This window comes from Procambarus clarkii, chromosome 29 (assembly GCF_040958095.1).
Source record: "Procambarus clarkii isolate CNS0578487 chromosome 29, FALCON_Pclarkii_2.0, whole genome shotgun sequence".
Classification (NCBI taxonomy): Eukaryota; Metazoa; Arthropoda; class Malacostraca; order Decapoda; family Cambaridae; genus Procambarus; species Procambarus clarkii.
In genome coordinates, this window is record NC_091178.1 from 12,545,641 (window position 1) to 12,565,912 (window position 20,272).

At 45.2% G+C, this 20,272-nt stretch overlaps 1 protein-coding gene across 1 annotated transcript in view; it reads left to right on the forward strand.

Annotated features, from left to right (window-relative positions):
• Positions 1-20,272, forward strand: part of LOC138369591 (mucin-1-like) — a 36,214-nt gene that overhangs the window by 8,957 nt on the left and 6,985 nt on the right. Inside the window, exon 2 of the mRNA XM_069333012.1 lies at positions 15,724-15,961. Coding sequence (XP_069189113.1) covers positions 15,724-15,961 — 238 coding nt within the window. The remainder of the gene's footprint in view (positions 1-15,723; positions 15,962-20,272) is intronic.

A 20,272-nucleotide genomic window follows, 5' to 3' on the forward strand; every position in this document is an offset into this window, starting at 1 on the left:
TTAAGAGTCGAACCCTGTGAGCGTTGTGTCGTAACTAATAATTCGGTCGAGGTAATTCTAGTAGTGATACTGTTAGTCACACTAGTAGATCTGCTACTAGTTGTATAAGTATTATCAGTAGCTACAGCAGTGGTTGTCTCCCCCACTCCGTCAGCACCTCCTCCTCTCCGTCAGCACCCCCCCCACTCCCTCTCCGTCAGCACCCCCCCCCCCACTCCCCTTCCGTCAGCGCCCCTGGTGTGAACCTGCGCGGTCGGAGAATCAATATCGCGAGTCGGCAGCGAGAGAGTTCGAGCCTCAGCCTATGAATGTTTGATAAGTCACGCTGATCACGCTCAATGGCGGGGTAAATAAACACGCTTACGAGGTGTGGGAGAGTGTGAGGTGGACGGATGTTAGAGGAAGGGCGCTGGAGAGGAGAGAGGGAGGGACGCAGAAGAGGGGGAAGGAGGGACGCAGAAGAGGGGGAGGGACGCAGAAGAGGGGGAGGGACGCAGAAGAGGGGAGGGACGCGAGAAAAGGGAAGACGAAAAGACTGTAGGTAGAAAGGAGTGGGAACTGAGAGGGAGTTGAAGGAAAGGGATTGAATGAGGAGGAAGAGAGAGAGAGAGAGAGAGAGAGAGAGAGAGAGAGAGAGAGAGAGAGAGAGAGAGAGAGAGAGAGAGAGAGAGAGAGAGAGAGAGAGAGAGAGAGCATGGGGTTGAAGAAGGAGGAGTAAGAGAAAGAGGTTAAACTAGGGGAAGTGAAAGTAATTTAAGGAGAAGAAGTGAGACGGGTTGAAGGAATGGAGGTGAGAGGAGTTGAATGCAGGGAGGAGAATGGAAAACTAAAGGTGTGAAATGAACGTGATGGAGATGGAGAAGAATACAACGAAGACGCAGGAATAAAGCGAGAAGGAACATCAGGTGTAAAACGGGAGGAAGATGGAATAAACAAAAATTGTGAGAGGGAAAAGAGAGGGGGAGAGAAACAGGAAATAGAAGGACGGGAAAGAAAAGAAAGAAGAAGGACTGGAAAGGAAAGACAGAAGGGAAAACCAGGAATGACAAAAAGAAAGAGGAATCCACAAGAGAGAGTAGGAGAAGAGAGGGAGACATGCTAGGAACAAGTGCCACGAGAGGCACCACACGCATGGCACCTCACAGACAGCATGGCACTGGACAGACAGCATGGCACTTCACAGACAGCATGGCACTGCACAAACAGCATGGCACTGCACAGACAGCATGGCACCTCACAGACAGCATGGCACCTCACAGACAGCATGGCACTGCACAAACAGCATGACACTGCACAGACAGCATGGCACCTCATAGACAGCATGGCACCTCACAGACAGCATGGCACTGCACAAACAGCATGGCACTGCACAGACAGCATGGCACTGCACAGACAGCATGGCACCTCACAGACAGCATGGCACCTCACAGACAGCATGGCACTGCACAAACAGCATGACACTGCACAGACAGCATGGCACCTCACAGACAGCATGGCACCTCACAGACAGCATGGCACTGCACAAACAGCATGACACTGCACAGACAGCATGGCACCTCACAGACAGCATGACACTTTACAGACAGCATTTCACTTCACAGACAGCATGGCACCTCACAGACAGCATGGCACCTCACAGACAGCATGACACTTTACAGACAGCATTTCACTTCACAGACAGCATTGCACCTCACAGACAGCATTTGACCCTTCACCTACCCTAACATAAACACTTCAAAACACACTTTAAACATTTCTAGCACACTGTTGCTCTGCGATTGTCTTGTTTTGAGGAGTGAAAACAATCAATAGCTGGCAGAGATCCATACCTGATATTGTCTGGGGCTCACTCACTCCTTCTATGCGTTTTTATTTCCTCAAGTGCAGGGAGGGAGGGAGCCTTAACCGCTGCGGTAGATCAATAATGCATGGGGATTGTTCTCCTGGGGATTGTATACACTTTTAATTGTCCGTGATTGGATGGGAACTGACTTCTCTACGTGGTCGTGATGGTGGTGGTGGTTGTGTGGTAGTGATTGTGGTAGTGGTCAGTATCAGGTGGTAGCCTGGTCAACTGGTTGGTGATTATAACGTGTTGCGCTTGCAAGATGAAACATTAAAAAACAAACTTACAACAAATATATTTTAAAAACTCCATATCATGCACAAATATATATACCTGTAACTTTCCTGAAACCTTTGCCATCTTAAGCATCTCGTATTCCACCAAAAACATTTTTTGTTAAAAATACGAGAATTTACATGAAAAAAAAATGGTGTTCAAGTGTAAGAAATATTTTCAAGAGGTTCGAAAAGCCATCGACTTCCCCAAACTTGTTAATCCAATACAGTCGTTCCAGGAGTCAAACTTTATCCCTAACAATTCCAACTTCCGAAAACCCTTGAGTAAAACAGGCAATTCCAGTCTGGTTAAAAACTTAAGATTAAATGTGCAGTCGTCTATGTAAAACTAAAACTTGGTCATCGAAAATTCAAAGGTGAAATTTCCAGCAGAGTCGAGGAGTTTGCGGAGTCAGTGTAGCGGTACACTAAACCCCCCAGGGTCGTGTGGGGGCTTGCCTTCCCCCCCTCCTCCTCCTGTACCGTCCCAGCCCTGTCCCGTCCCGTCCCGTTCCATAACAGTCCCGTTGTGGCCCACTTTCGTCCCGTTCCAGTCCAAGCCTCGACCCATGTCAATCTGTCTCTGCTCTTTGTTTAACCGTCCATTCTATCTTCATATATACTGTGTGTGTGTGTTTGTGTGTGTGTGTGTGTATGTGTGTGTGTGTGTATGTGTGTGTGTGTGTGTGTGTGTGTGTGTGTGTGTGTGTGTGTGTGTGTGTGTGTGTGTGTGTGTTTGTGTGTGTTTGTGTGTGTGTGTGTGTGTGTGTGTGTGTGTGTGTGTGTGTGTGTGTGTGTGTGTGTGTGTGTGTGTGTACAGCCCATCCTCCTGCCTGCTTAGTGCTTATAATAACGATGAGGGCCATAGTACATATATGCCGTAATGGACAATTAAAAAAGTAGAAATCGTTACTATTGAATTTAAACAAAATGAAAAGGTATTTGTATATATGTTGCAAAGACAACTTAAACTAACCTAACTTTCTTAGGCCTAATGCACGCTATCTGAGGCCTAATATAGCACATATATGTGCTATACTAGGCCTAGGGATTATTAAGTTTTTTCAGCTTTATTTCTTCGAACTCATATATAAAGTGAATAGTACCAAATTCAACCGGAAACCCCACCCCATCCTCTTTCTTACAGACCGATATCCTTAACGACCTGATTAATCACTGCTGAGTATGTTGCTTGAGACGCATCGAGTTAGTGCGACGACTCCACGCTTGGTGGCCAGGGTTGATAGCCTGTGTCGATAACAGGAGTCAACAAGATGACTAGAAAGATGAACAGGATGATTACTCTCGATCTTCCTTCTTCTGACCTCCTTTTTATACCTTTCATCCAGCCACTTTCCTACCCCTCCATTCAACTTTTCTTCTGTTCATTCCACTTGGGTTCCATCTATCCCATTACCCTCTATCCCAGCTTCTCTGTCCACCTTCCCACCCTCTCTCCCAACCCTCATCCAGTGGCCACGCGCCTCTCAAATTCCAATTCTCATGCGAGGGGTCCCTTCCCACGTCTCTCTCTATCCCCCTGTTTACCTTCTCCTTTTTACATGAGGGTCGTTCTAAAGCACCCATTCATTAATGTCTTTAAACGGCTTAGCACACAGAGCATCTCTTCAGGGGTGAATATAAACCGTGTTTACTGTTCATTAAACACAGACATTCGCTTGTTCTTTGACTTAGCACCGGGTTGTGCCCTTGTTTAACAGTCTTGTTTACCTTATATTTAAGGTTGTCTGTAAACCAGAGTGACAGCATCTCCCATCCTCTCCGGCTATCTCAGGTTAACCTCTCCCTCCTCCCCCCCTCTCCCTCTCTAGCCCTCTTCCTTCATTCCTGTGTCAGGTGTTGATGAGGTAAACTGGAAGTTGTGGCAGGTGGAGATGTGTTGTGTCTCGGTGCTGAAAGTCCAGTTTGTGTAATGAGTTTTATTAGCTGTAATGTGTTGTGTTAGCTTGCTTCCTCCTCCTCCACTTGTGGAGCGAGTAGTATGTATACCTATACAATTCATAAGATAAATATAAATTTTTACATTACAAACGATAAACATAAATTATACATTCCACACGATAACATAAGTTATACATTACGCATGATAAATTATGTATTCCACAAGAATATAAGAATTAAAATAACAGGAATATCCATTTGCAAACGAGGAGTCACAATAACGTGGCTGAAATATGTTGACCAACCCACACACTAGAAAGTGAAGGGACGACGACGTTTCGGTCCGTCCTGGACCATTCTCAAGTCGATTGTGAGAATGTCACAATCGACTTGAGAATAGTCCAGGACGGGCCGAAACGTCGTCGTCCCTTCACTTTCTAGTGTGTGGTCTGGTCAACAACAATATCCATTGTTTCATGTTCTATTTTGTGATGATATATTTATTATCTTAATAATATTATCCGCGTGTTATAACCTTTTCAGCCATTTCTAGAATTGAATCATGTCACTCCTTATTCATCTTCTTCTTTCAAGGGAGCACTGATCATACTCAAGCATTAGCAAAACATATAAATTAACGTCTTAGCGTACAAGTACACTAGTTTACAAACAGGTCAACATACTGATACTACGTGTTGTCATCCTCAACAAAGTCACACACAAAAGTCTTTTGTTGCACACAAAAGGAAATGACTAAATAAGAAAAATAGCAATTTCAACCATCAAAGATGTAGAGGTGCGAAATACGTAGTCAATTTTGGAGAAACTTATTACAATTCCGTAGAATTTGAAGGAAGGTGAAGAAAAGACCCACTGGATACAGTATTCTGAGCACTGTATATAGGACCTTGAGAAAGGATGTAGGTTACATTCGAAAAATAGTTTTTTTTTTAATACACTTGAACCGCAAATGGGTCTTTCTTTCATCTTCAGTAGTTAATTTTGTTAATAAAATGTGGATGAAAACTCCGTAGAATTGTTCCTTTGCCAATTAAATTTTTTTTAAATACTAAAATACACCTGATGAACTCTCTCCCTCCCCTCTCACCTCTCCTTCTCCCTCCCCTCTCACTTCTTCTCCCTCCCCTCTCCTTCTCCCTCCCCTCTCACTTCTCCTTCTCCCTCCCTTCTCACCTCTCCTTCTCCCTTCCTTCTCACCTCTCCCCCTCTCATATACCCTCCCCTACCCCAAGCGTCGCCCCGAGCTCCCCCTTGATTATGTTTGAGTGTTCCGCGTCGTGGCTCTCCGGGCTATTTACCGGTCACATTTTGGACAAGTTTTTGTTTCAGCGGAAGAAGGATGTATACCTGAGCAGCCATCAAGGGGGGGGGGAGGGAGGGGGGTTTTGTTATATTTGCTCCCTCTCCTTCCTTTATCCTTTTTTTTGGATCCTTCTTGATATGTTTCTTTCTCTATATATCTGTCCTTCCCTTTCTCGCTTCCTCCCTCTCTTCCTTTATTATTTTAGATACTTTCTTACCATTTAACCTTCATTTCCTCTTTCATTCTTCCTTCCCTCCCCTCCTTTCCTTTCCCTTGCTGCCTTCTGACCCTCTTGCTCCCTACCCGCACCCTTCCATCTTCCTTTCAATTCTTCTCCCACTCTCTTTCCTATTCTCTCTTCCTATAACTCCCCTTTCTTCCCAGATAAGCAAAAATCTATTTCAACTCTTCCTTCCCCGTCTCTCTCTCTCTCTCTCTCTCTCTCTCTCTCTCTCTCTCTCTCTCTCTCTCTCTCTGTGCTATATAGTTGTAATGACCTAACGCTTTTTCCTGGTTTACATTCTTATGAACTGTGGGATTCTGACAAATATCAGAATCTGGCTAATGATTGGCTGAAGTGGGTTTCCAGGCTTGTGCGTCTTGACATACATCATACTCTCTGACCAAACTAAGTTCCAAAGGGTAACGAAGGACACTACAGCCGAATTAAAAGCAAAGGTCAACAAACTGATCGAAACTGAACGCCAAGAAATCCGGACTCCACCTGCCAAAGATCATTGGGGAATATAAACCTGGATATGCGTATGGAAATGTCAAGACGCACAAGCCTGGAAACCCACTTCGGCCAATAATTAGCCAGATACCCACACCCACGTACAGACTGGCGAAGCGACTCAACGGCCTGCTGACTCCTTATGTTCCTTGCGCCTTCAGCCTGAAGTCTCCAAAGGAATTTGTGGACTTACTGCGGGGCACACGGGCCACAGGGATAAGAGCCTCGTTGGACGTAGAATCGCTGTTTACCAACGTACCTGTGGACGAGACAATCGGAATGATAGCCGACAGAGTGTATCGTGATCCAGCCTGTACTCCTCTTGACATGCCAGAAAGTATTCTGAGGAAACTACTCCAAGCTTGTACTAAAGAGGCACCCTTCTTGAGCCCGGATGGGCACATGTATAAGCAAGTAGATGGGGTCGCCATGGGTTCTCCCCTAGGTGTCCTGTTTGCAAACTTCTACATGGGTACCATCGAGCAAAAAGTCTTAGTCGACATGAACTTGAAACCGGCCATATACTGCAGGTATGTTGACGACATTTTTACACAGGTACCTGATGTCAGACATCTGCAGGAGCTGAAGGAGGCATTTGAGCAGAGTTCCGTGCTGCGTTTCACTTACGAGACGGAAAAGGATGGGAAGCTGCCTTTTCTAGATGTAACAGTCATGGAAAAGGGCGGAGGTTTCCACACTGCAGTCTACACTAAGGAAACAAACATAGGAATGTGCCTAAATGCCAACAGCGACTGCCCTGACAGGTACAAGAGGAGTGTTGTTAACGCATACGTCGACCGTGCTCTCAGCCACAGCTCAGAATGGAAGCAAGTCGACGAAGAACTCTGTAGGGTAAGGCAGGTCCTAGTCAATAACGGCTTCTCCAATGGTTTCATCGAAGACATCATAAGAAGGAAAGTGAAAAGCCATGCAACCTCTGAAGAGACAACTAACACAACACCTATACCCCCTATTAGACTATTTTACAGGAACTTCTTTTCCACAGCTCATAAAACGGAGAAAGGGTCCTGAAAGATATTGTTAATAGAAACGTTATCCCTACAGACAAAAATCAGAGGATACAACTGACGATTTACTATAAAACCAGAAAAACGGCCAGCCTACTCATGAGAAACTCTCCAGACACAAAACAGAACGCTTTAAAAGAGACTAACGTCGTCTATGCCTTCAAATGCCCACTTGGGGACTGTAAGCTCCAAAAAACCCAGTATATAGGCAAGACAACAACATCTCTTTCTAGGCGTTTAACGATGCATAAGCAACAGGGCTCCATTAAGGAACATATAATCTCTTCCCATAACCAAACCATCGCCAGAGAAATCCTAGTAAACAACACAGAAATCATCGATAGATACAGCGATAGCAGGCGGCTTGACGTTTGCGAGGCACTACACATCAAGAAGTCAACACCAGCAATCAACAGCCAATTATTGCACAACTATATTCTACCCACCTCAAGACTCCGCTCCAATATAGAAGCATCAAGAAATATGGACCAATAGGCTTTCTACAAACACTTCTATTCAATACCCATTGTTTCTGTTCTGTCTTGTGTTGATACTTTTAATACCCTATTAATATCCCCTCTTGTTCTGTCTTGTGTTAATGCCACATCACCCCTCCCACCTCACTCAAATGTAGATATAAAATCAGAGATACGTAAGTTCTAATCAGTTGTGTATTTGTGAAGTCTTTGAAAATGTAATAAGTTTTACGAAACGCGCCCGTGTCGCGTCAGACTAGAAATAAAAATGAATTTTGGAGAAGTGATTTTTGATTTACCTCCAACAGTGAAGCGTAATGTACGAAAGATTGAGAAAATTCGTGTTAGAATTATTAATCTTACTTTTTCGGTCATATTTAATAATATATATATATATATATATATATATATATATATATATATATATATATATATATATATATATATATATATATATATATATATATATATATATATGTACAAGACGATATGAACGGATGATCACGTACAACCAAATCTCAAATGCGCCTCTAAAATAGCTGCCATATTCAGCTATTAATTGAAAGTGCTGTGTGTACTCACCTAGTTGTACTCACCTAGTTGTGTCTGCAGGATCGAGCATTGACTCTTGGATCCCGCCTTTCGAGCATCGGTTGTTTACAGCAATGACTCCTGTCCCATTTCCCTATCATACCTGGTTTTAAAATTATGAATAGTATTTGCTTCCACAACCTGTTCCTGAAGTGCATTCCATTTCCCCACTACTCTCACGCTAAAAGAAAACTTCCTAACATCTCTGTGACTCATCTGAGTTTCAAGCTTCCATCCATGTCCTCTCGTTCTGTTACTATTCCGTGTGAACATTTCGTCTATGTCCACTCTGTCAATCCCTCTGAGTATCTTATACGGTCCTATCATGTTCCCCCTCTCCCTTCTTCTTTCTAGTGTCGTAAGGCACAGTTCCCTCAGGCGCTCCTCATACCCCATCCCTCGTAGCTCTGGGACGAGTCTCGTTGCAAACCTCTGAACCTTTTCCAGTTTCATTATATGCTTCTTCAGATGGGGACTCCATGATGAGGCGGCATACTCTAAGACTGGCCTTACGAAGGCAGTGTAAAGCGCCCTAAATGCCTCCTTACTTAGGTTTCTGAATGATGTTCTAACTTTTGCCAGTGTAGAGTACGCTGCTGTCGTTATCCTATTAATATGTGCCTCAGGAGATAGATTAGGGGTTACGTCCACCCCCAGGTCTCTTTCACGCGTCGTTACAGGTAGGCTGTTCCCTTTCATTGTGTACTGTCCCTTTGGTCTCCTATCTCCTAGTCCCATTTCCATAACTTTACATTTGCTCGTGTTGAATTCTAGTAGCCTTTTCTCTGACCATCTCTGCAATCTGTTCAGGTCCTCTTGGAGGATCCTGCAATCCTCATCTGTCACAACTCTTCTCATCAACTTTGCATCATCCGCAAACATCGACATGTAGGACTCTACGCCTGTAAACATGTCGTTAACATATACAAGAAATAGAATTGGTCCCAGCACCGATCCTTGTGGTACTCCACTTGTTACTGTTCGCCAGTCCGACTTCTCGCCCCTTACCGTAACTCTTTGGCTCCTTCCTGTTAGGTAGTTCCTTATCCATGCTAGGACCTTTCCCCCCACCCCCGCCTGCCTCTCGAGCTTGAACAGCAGTCTCATGTGCGGTACTGTATCAAAGGCTTTTTGGCAGTCCAGAAATATGCAGTCTGCCCAACCATCTCTGTCCTGTCTTATCCTCGTTATTTTATCATAGAATTCCAGAAGGTTTGTTAGGCACGATTTCCCTGTCCAGAACCCATGTTGATGTTTGTTCACAAACCTAATGTTCTCCAGGTGTGCAACCAGTCGTAGCCTAATTATTTTTTCCAGTATTTTACAGGGGACGCTTGTCAGTGATACAGGTCTGTAGTTAAGTGCCTCCTCCCTATCTCCTTTCTTGAAGATCGGCACGACATTTGCCTTCTTCCAGCAACTGGGCAATTCTCCTGACATAAGTGACTCATTAAAGATCATTGCCAGAGGCACGCTGAGGGCCTGTGCTGCTTCTTTTAGTATCCACGGTGATACTTTGTCTGGTCCAACTGCTTTAGTTGCATCTAGAGTTGTCAACTGTTTCATTACCTCCTCTGCTGTCACCTCTATATCTGATAGTCTTTCATCTAGGGTAACCCCTTCCAACAATGGGAGCTGCTCAGGCTCGGTAGTGAACACTCCATGGAAACTGGCATTCAGTGCCTCGCAGATTTCCTTGTCACTTTCAGTATATGCCCCCTCTGTCTTCCTTAGTCTTGTCACTTGGTCGTTCACCGACATTTTTCTTCTTATATGACTGTGTAGTAACTTAGGTTGTTTTTTCGCTTTGATTGCAATATCGTTCTCATAGTCCCTTTCCGATGTTCGTCTTATGTTAATGTAATCGTTCCTAGCTCTGTTGTATCTGCTTCTGTTGTCCTCTGTTCTGTGTCTTTTGTACTTCCTCCACTCCCGCCTGCTGGCCATTTTTGCTTCCTGACACTGTCTATTAAACCATGGGTTATTATATTCCTTCTTATTTTTTCCCTTTACCGTTGGTATAAATCTCTCTTCGGCCTCCTGGTATTTCTGTATGACTAGGTCCATCATATCTTGGACTGTTTTTCCTCTAATTTCTTCCTCCCACTGCACTTCACCCAGATGTGTGTGTGTGTGTGTGTGTGTGTGTGTGTGTGTGTGTGTGTGTGTGTGTGTGTGTGTGTGTGTGTGTGTGTGTGTGTGTGTGTGTGTGTTATTATACAAGCACACACAGATGGCATGATAGACATCACTGGGTAATGACTTCATTCCGAGACACTTGACGTCTGTAACAACGTAAACAATGCCATCCCACCTGTACTCTCACTAAGTAATGAAGATTTACAGCACAGAGAGTACAAAAGAGCTCGTCTAGAATGATGCACTTGACTTTAAATTCTGGCGTAATGTACTCCTCTAGCTTAAAGGAAATATAAAAGGTTATAAGTCGTCAAGTCCTCGTGTAGTTAATTCCTGAGGTATTCCTCTTGCCTGGTGTAAGGAGATGTTCCTTAAGTGGAGATGGTGATGGCAGCTTAGACGGTTTAATTTAGACGAGTAAGCTGGTGGGAAGGCTAAGGAGTGAGCAAGGCGGTCCAATTAAGATCTCAAGTGGGCGGCGCCTTAAGTGTGAGTGTTGATCTCTCTCTCTCTCTGTCTGCACGCGTCTAAGGTGCCTTCAGGTCTTCCTGCAGAGCGGCGAGGCCCTTGAGTTCTGGTCTGCTGCAGCAGGAAGACGGGTCTTGTGGGACTGTCTGATGTAGTACGAGGACGGGTTTAGTAGGATCAAGCTAGTGACCTCAGTGTCTAGGAGAGTGTATGTAGATCGCAGCCTACATATATTCTCTTTATTAATAACTAACGGGGTTCAGATAATTGAGAGGTTAGTGAGGGTTCTCGCCTTAAAGGTCCACTTATGACCCAACTGGCACACTCCACCAGGACTATGCTGTGCAAGGCTCTCGTTTATTTTCCTTTCATGTGGCGCATTTAGAATAATTATATAATTCAAATGTAATATAATATAATTATGTATTATATAATTTTGGTCAAATACAAAACGGAGCTGTGTACAGTAAACAAACTTAGTTTCAGAGCAGACAGGTATGATTCATGAGGAAAGACTAAAGAGACAAAAAAAACATGATTACTACATACAAGATATTCATTGAAACTGATATTGGGGTTACACGAACAAAAATGTCCACGAGGGGAAAGTAACTCCCTGAATGAGCCACACCGATATTATAAAGATTTGTTTGGAACAAAAAATTAACAATTTAAATAAACAAGGAAGTGATATAGTGAGGGCCGGCCCTGCACCCAGCTTCAAATGGAGATATGACAAGAGTCCAATCAGCCCGCAGGGTTTGAGAATCTTCACACTAATCTATTAGAGGGAGGGAGAGAGAGAGAGAGAGAGAGAGAGAGAGAGAGAGAGAGAGAGAGAGAGAGAGAGAGAGAGAGAGAGAGAGAGAGAGAGAGAGAGAGAGGGAGAGAGAGAGAGAGAGAGAGAGAGGGGGGGGAGAGAGAGAGAGGGAGAGAGAGAAAGAGAGAGAGGGAGAGAGAGAGAGAGAGAGAGAGACAGGTGTGGCCTCTCAAGCATACCGAGTGAGTAAACAACTTCCTGAAGGAAATGGAACTATCAGGGAGAAAGCGCCAAGCCATTACCACTATATAGCACTTATAGGAAGGGAGGAGGGGTCAGGAAAGGGGAGGAGGGGTCAGGAAAGGGATTTGGGATGGGTCGGGGGGCAGGAATGTTGTCCAACCACTTTGACGGTCGGGGATTGAACACCGACCTGCATGAAGCGAGACCGTCATTCTACCGTCTAGCCCAAGTGGTTGGACAACTTCCCGAGACGTTTTGTATTATATTCTGAGGCTAGACTTCCGGCAACATCCTCAGACGTCTCAGTCGCCACACCCCCGTTATCAAAAGTGTCTTCCACTACACTACCGACGTCGGAGGACACCAGAGCCGCCAAGTTAACCAACCTAGTTAGAGACGTCGTCAAGAGAAGAGTACAAGTGGCACAACTGCCTCCGTCTCACACGCTCAAGCCGCCAGTAAGAAGCCAGTGACACACTGAGCACCAAAGACGCTCTTAATTGGCTAACAAATTCGTCTCAAGATATCTGTCGCGGTACTTGAAAATAAGAAGACTAATTACCCCACGCTTTGAATTGCCAGGTGTAAGACATCCCCCCCTTCCCTTCCCCCCCCCCCCATGCTCTAGAAGATTAAGTCTGGCGTTTTTAAATGTGCGTCGTACACAGCCGTGTTGGCGGTGTAATTTTGTGTCTGAACTCCCACAAACGGATGTCTCTCGTCTAATGGCAGAGGTTCTCTTTTTTTGGGCCGCGCCATTCACCGGTTTCTCCAATTAAGGGAGTCTTTCTGTGGCTTTCAGAGCGAGCCGTGAGAGCCAAGTGAGCGCTACGTTTGGTTACCTTATTGTCGGGTTTTGAGAGCCTCGGACCAGGACGGGTGTCCGGCTGTTCAAGTTGTGGAGGCGTCTCCTGCCTCCGCTACCTGTCTGTAGCTGCTGCGACAGGTGTTGCTCGCTTCCATGCAGTTGCGAGGGCTCTGTGTCAACATGAGATTGTGGGAGGTCAGTCTCAACAAACATGCAGGTTTAGGGAGACAGTCAACATGCGGTTTTAGGAATCAGCTTCAACTAATATGCGGTTGTGGCGGACAGTCGACAAACATGTTTTGGGATGTCACACTCAACTAACATGCGATTTTGGGGGGCTCAGCCACAACTCAGTTTTTTGGGGGGTCAGTGTCAACAAACATGAGGTTGTGGGAGTTGAGGGACCACCATACCCGGATCCAGTCGCGGGATATTGAGTGGTGTCGCTGGCTAAGGTCACATGGCTTATAGTAGGGGAGACTATAGAGCCAAGACAGGAGGGAGGAGAGAGAGGAAGCAATGTGGGAACCTCCGCCACTGTGTGTGTGTGTGGTACTTCCCTTCTTTGGTCAGAGGACGAGTCTACACATTAGCTGTTTGCACATCAAGTCGATCACTATACACAGTGATCACATTACAACACTAAGATGACAACCTTTAGTAGGCACTAAGGTTTGCTAGAGATAGAGAAAATATACAGGTTCCGCCTCCCTCCTTCTCTTCCATCTATTCCCCCTCCCTCCCTCCTTTCTTCCTTCGCTGCCTACTCTAACTTCTTCTTAAGAAATCAGTGTGCGTCTTAGTATAGGAATCGCGAGCCTAATTACATCCTTGAATGTGCAATAACAGTGTAGTTATCGGCATTAATGAGGGATTATATATTGGGCTTGTGGTGAGTCTGTCAGGGTCGAGTGGTGGAGTGATGATCGGTCGAGCTGCTTGGCGTCAACACTCAACAGGTCGGTCACTTCCCAACACCTGAGCCCGTCTGAGACAACCACCACCACCACAACCACCCTCGTTGTGGTGATGAGTCTGGGACAACCACCACCACCACCACCACCCCTCGACCACTTACGGTTGAGAGGGGTGGGTGTATCTGTGTGCTCTATTTTGTACATTTGCTGGAAACACGTCCCATATAAAGTGAAGCACCACTGCGTTTGTCATTCACATTTGGATCTATGTGAGGACTTTGCCTCCACTATTTCATTTCTTACTATATTCTATTTACTTGCCACCAGCATACTGGTAAACCTCTGGTTCATTTGGTGCGTTCCGCTTCACTGTGTAACCACAAGTCTTCATCGGGCGAGTTAATGTCCTTGTTATGTGCTTGTCATCGGCTTATTATGTGTCACAACCTGCTTGGTCTGAGCCGTGCTGTCTCAGGAGGTGTGGTGTTGGGTCTCAGCCTATCATCATATCTCTCGTCTCATTTAATTCATGTCTAGATTAATGACACACCGCCCAAAATTAATTATTGGAGTGTGGCGTTCTCCACACTACACAAAAATTAATGTGGAGTTCATGCTGACGTTGCATACTTTAATACTGATCTCACATACGTGGTGGTGCCCAATGTTATCAAAATGTGTTATCGAGATTTCTGAAGGTTGTCCTTACTTCCGCCAGCTTTGCATAAGCCGAGGTCATCTATTCGATATAATACAACCGATGAAGTGCTTGTATTGGTCTCATTCCGGTAATTGTTTCCCTCTCAGATGTGTTTAGTTCACCTCATCCGATCCTCATCACCTTACATTTGTAGGGGATGAACTTCTAAAGCCACATGTTCGACCATTCTTGCTGTACGGAACCTTCTTGTCCTGCACTTCTCCAGTGAACTTACGTTCCTATTCATATCGCACCATCCATAATCATCGTCATGATTCTACTCACTGGAGGCAAGACATACACAAGTTTCACGGAGAGCAGGGGCCCCAGAACTGACTCCTGGGGAACTCCTCTTCTCATGCCCCGCTGTTATCATATTTACCCGACTCCAAATCAGCTGTTTATTTGTTACGTACTCCATTATCCACTGACTACCCTCCCTGATATATCAGCCTGTTCCTTGTTTTTGCAGCTCGCAGCACTGTATCTGGTAGTCTATAAGTTGGTAGACTACCAGACTATCCATATGATAGTCTCTTAAGTAGGCAGTCTTCCAGCCCTTCCTTCTCCTCCCTTATTTCTCGTTAAAAAAAGATAATTCTAATAAGTTATTTAAGCATGATTTTCCTTCCCTGAACTCACTAAGTGTTCCAGGACAGTTTATGATTTCCACGAAATTTACGTTCTTAGTATTTGATCCATCATTTTGCAAGACATTAGAGATACTAGTCTAGTTCAGCGATTTCAGTCTGTTTCCTTTGCAGTTGGCAGTTCTTTAATTGCGGACTGGAAAACTGGAGCGGCGTCCTTAATTTCATCTGGTACCAGGTTTCTTTGCTGGTTTCAGGTTTCCTCAGGCACTCTTTCAGTTTCTTTGCTACTTCAGTGTACTCTGGTGTTGTTAGCTGGGAGGTCGTTCGCTGGGGTGTCGTTAGTTTGTGGTTGTCGTTAGTCTGTGGGTGTTGTTAGTTGCTGGATGTCGTTTTTCACAGTTTGTGGAAGTCGTTAGCTAGGAGATGTCGTTAGGTAGGGGCATCGTTACCTGCTATATCGAATGCTGGGGTATCGTTAGCTATCGCGTGGTTCCGTTGACTTTCCTTCGGATGTCAAGACTTCATTAAATATTTTGCTTATGGGTGTGCAAGAGAGGGAACTGTTCTCTCTCTCATTAACTTCCACAGTAAATATAGCACTTGTGAGATTTACTGTGGCTATGGTCCCGTGGTTTATACTAGGGGGGAGTATAGATAGCACCTGTTTCCTCTCGCACCTGTCACCTATCTCACTCTTTTCCCATGTGTTTCTACTTTTTAGCCATCTTCTCATCCCCCCTTCATCTGCTACTGTCTAGCACTGCACCTGTTGTTATCTACCACCACACCTGCTATTATCTACCATCACACCTGCTATTATCTACCACCACACCTGCTATTATCTTCCACTGCAGCTGTTATCTATCATGATATCTGTCACCTCTTCTCTCACACCTGCTGCAATTCCTCTCCTCTGACAGATCCCGTCGGCGTCCAGCGACTCCCCCACGAGTGCCGCTGCCGCCGCCGCCGCTGCCGCCGAAGAGGACCCCCGCCTGCGACTCTTCCTGCTGCGGGAGGTGGAGGCCAGAAGGCGCGTGGAGCAAGAAATGGCCCGGCTCAAGTACACCTACACCTCCCACCTACACCAGAGCCTCCACCACACTCTCCACCACAGTCTTCACACCGCCCTGCAGCCCGGACACCACCTCACTAAAGGTTGGTCCCCCCTCCACCCGCCCGCCGGCCGGTCAGGGGCTTCCGTAGCAGGGGGCCAGATTCACGAAGCAGTTATGCAAGCACTGACGAACCTTGCATTTCTTTTCTCAATCTTTGGCGGCTTTGTTTACAATTATTAAACACTTAATGAGCTCCGAAGCACCAGGAAGATATTTGTAACAATAACAACAGTTGATTGGGAAGTTTTCATCCTTGTAAACTGTTTAATAAATGTAACCAAAGCCGTCAAACATTGAGGAAAGATGTACACGTTCGTAAGTACTTGCGTAACTGCTTCGTGAATCTGGGTCCAGGCTTTCACTGGTACGTAAGTCGCGGTACATAATTATAACTTTCGGGCGTGGAAAATAGTTTCTCTTGAAGACGTATATAAAGCCACCGAACAACTCAAAGGGGAAATAATGACTGCCGGTATAATCAAATATTATTTGTTTGGGCATATTGCGTCAAAAACAGGGTCACAAATTTAAATACGCTTGAGCAAAGACACCTATTTTTTTGTTTGGCCTTGACTCTAAATACAGATGGCTTGACTCTTCGTTAATATTCAGAATTAATTCCGTGATTAACCGTAATAGAGATGAAGACGTTGTAGAGGGAGGGGGGTGGGGGGTTGAGGCGTTCTGTAATGAGCACCACTTGACCTGCCTGTCACCAACCACTCACGCGACCCTCTCCCAAGATTTAGAGCCTTCCTTAAAGCACCCAAGCTCGTTATTGCAGTAATTACCTGTGTGTGAGGTGGCTAACAGCCCCCACCAGTGCCACACTGCTCTTATCACCCTCCGTTAAGGACATGATATATACTGTGCCAGCCCCAAGGGCTGTGCTCAAGGATGTGTGTGTGGTAGTTATGGGGAGACAGGCACCTCACGCTCTCCACACTCACACGCACGCACGCATACACACACGCACGCGCGCATACACACACGCACGCACGCATACACGCACCCCAACCTCGCCAAACACAAAATAAACACTGATAAGGTACCGATATTATGATACAAAAACTAGTCCCAGAACTGAGAGACCTAAGCTACGGGAGATAAATTCCGAAAGCTGATGATATTGGAAGACCCAAGAAAAAGAGGTGTCATGATCCAGACATCTAAATACTCGGTGGTCTCGACGAAATAGATATGATGATGTTCAGGTTCAGCAGTAAAGTAATGAGAGGACCTAAAGCTGGCCACACAGAGAAGCCACTGAGATATGAGATAGTATTTTAATTACTAGGAAAAAGAGAGAGAGTAGAGGTTAACATTAACTCTAACTCTAAAGCCCACAAGCTCTAACTAAAGTAGAGGTTAACTCTAACATTGGTTTTAACAGCAGATGTTACCAAAAAATATCAAAAGGGGAGAATCTGAAATCATCGCAGTAATGTTATTAGACGACCCACGATGTGAAGGGTGGGACCCAGGAGTTGAAGCTCGGTGTTGCAAACAGGTTAGGTAAGAACAAGTAGAGGAACAAGCAGAAGAACAAGCAGAGGAACAAGCAGAGGAATAAATACAAGAACAAGCAGAAGAAAGAGTGGGAGCTGGGGGTGGACGACAAGCCCCCCCCCCCTCCCCCCTGCAGCAGGGGCACCACCAACAACACCAGCCACGACGACGACGACGACCTTGATTACCGCAGACAATTACCACCACGTGAAGTGTTCCGGTGATACTATCTGCGGCGGTAATTGGCGGTCGTTGTGGTGGTGGTGGGGGGGGGGGGGGGTCGCGTGTCCCGCCACCACTCAATGAGTACCTCCACTCTCCCCCCCCCCCTCTACTCCTTCTCATGCCCTCCCCCACCGACCCCCCTTGACTACCCTTCCCCCCTCCCTCCCCCTCCTCTCCACCACCACAATTCTTCATATACGCACCAATAAAACCATTACCACCCTTGCCCCGTTAAACACCCGTACAACCACTACACGTGTTGCTGGTGTTCCTCCCCTCCTACTAGAACTTCCCCGACTACCACAACAACAACTACTACTACCACCACATCGTAAAGTACCAACACCAAATACCGAAGATTTAATGGGTCGTTCTCAATAATATACCACCACATAGAAAATATATGTAGTGCATATTCCCCCCCTTCCCCTTAACCCTTACCCCCTTAACCCTTCCCTTCTTAACCCTTCCCCCCCTCCCTCCCTCCTCTTACTCACCCCTCCTCCAATCACCCACTCTTCCCTTCCCTCCCTTCCCATGTAGCCCATCCCCCCCCCCCTGACTGGTATTCTACCGTACACCAAGCCATAAGTGGGCGTCGTAAGGAAATACTCGCATGCAGTATTTACACTAAGAAAGTGGAGGCCATTCTTAGTGGAAGTGGAGGTCATACTTGTTCCAAAGCTGTTCATTTCTGCAATTAACAGCTTTGAAACACGTATGACACACACGCAAGGGGCAATGGGGGCTGGTGGCTGAGTGGAGAGCGCTCTAGACTCGTGGACCTAGGGACCGGGGATCGAGCCCCGGCGTCGGTGGAAAAATAAATGGGCAGAGTTTCCTTCACCCTGATGCCCCTGTTACCTAGCAGTAAATAGTTACCTGGGAGTTTGACAGCTGCTACGAGCTGCTTCCTGGGTGTGTGTATGTGTGTGTGTGTGTGAAAAAAAAATTAGTTAGTAGTTAGTAATAGTTAATTGATTGACAGTTGAAAGGCGGGCCGAAAGAGCAGAGCTCAATCCCCGCAAGCACAACTAAGTGAAAACACAAAAAAACATTGTGAGGTATAAATACACCAGTAACAACAGCTATGAGAGTTGGGATCGAGAGCTGGAGCTCAATCCCGTTCGCCACAACTAGATAAATGCAACTAAGCATCACTAGGCAATCACAATTAGGTAAGCGCAGCCGGATAAGCACAATTAGGCAAGTACAACGAGAAAAGCATACTAGGTAAGCACAAATAGGCAAGCACATCCAGGGAAGCACTCGAAACAGCATCATAAAATATTCACTCATTCACTCATCAAATTTTCCAAGAGGTTTTTTTTTATTATTATTATTATTTTCTACCACAGACGTGGCCACACATTTACAATACTAACCAGCATATATACATTTTCTTCTGTCCTCCATGGACAGGGTTAGAGATGTGTTAAACATATAGTTCAAGGGTTTATTGAACAATCAACCACAGAAGGTGATTCGGTGCTTTTAAAATGCTAAGCTAACCTACATACGTAAATACATAGATACACAGATTTACGTATACCCTACATAAAGTGTTCGATGTGTCTTTTACATAGTGTCATTAATGTGCATTTACAAACGTGAAATGTAATTCTGATCAGCTTCCATATATACTTTATACACATACATATACATACACACACACACACATATACGTACACATACATATATACATACATGTATACATACATATATACACACATGCATTCACATACATTTGTCTCTTTTACTCTGACAGGGTGAGATAGCTGAAAGAGAAACTAGTGTGCAATTAAGCACTTAATCACTGAAGGTGATGAAGGTGCTTTTACAAGCTCAGGTTATATAGTTACATCACATACATACATTGTATAATTGATACATTACATGGTTAATCTTGGGTACAAGTCCAATATATCATCAAGTGTTCCAGTACTCATATAGTAATTACACAGTTCAGCATACCTTAGCCCAGGAGGCCGAAAGTCAGTCACTATGGGACATTCCTTCCACCTTCTTCAGGACAGGTTGAATTTGAACAGATTTACAGGAGGGGAAAGCAATGGAGACAAGATAATTATTCAAAGGCGCTTAAGCACTATGAATATATATAATAGTAGGAAGGGATACGAGGGCAGACTAAGAGCCGAGATATGAGACCGGGGGTGAACGATTAGTGCCAAGTTGCCTTGCCCATTGGGCATCGAACGCCGACCGCGTGAAGCGAGGGCGTCTCTCTGCCGACCAGTTCAAGAGGTTGGGTGCTTTAAAAAGGCCGACAACGGCGAAATAGCACATAGGGGGAAGGCTTGGGTATAGCATTATCAAAGCCGTAAGCCGTCTTCATACTGTATGTTTAAATGGCTTTAATAACCGACTTAGGAAAGTAAGACGGAGGAATTACCAACTTAAATTAATTCAGTTGTTAGGAAATAAAAGCGTTAAAAAAGGTTGGTTTTATCAACGTAAGAGAGCTATTATATAGCCATTAAAATAAAGAAAAAAACGAGAGGGCGGAAAAATAGAGGTTGGTCAGAAAAATTAAAATATTTTAGTTTTATTTTGTTGATAAACACCAAAACACAGGAGGCCTGGTCGACGACCGGGC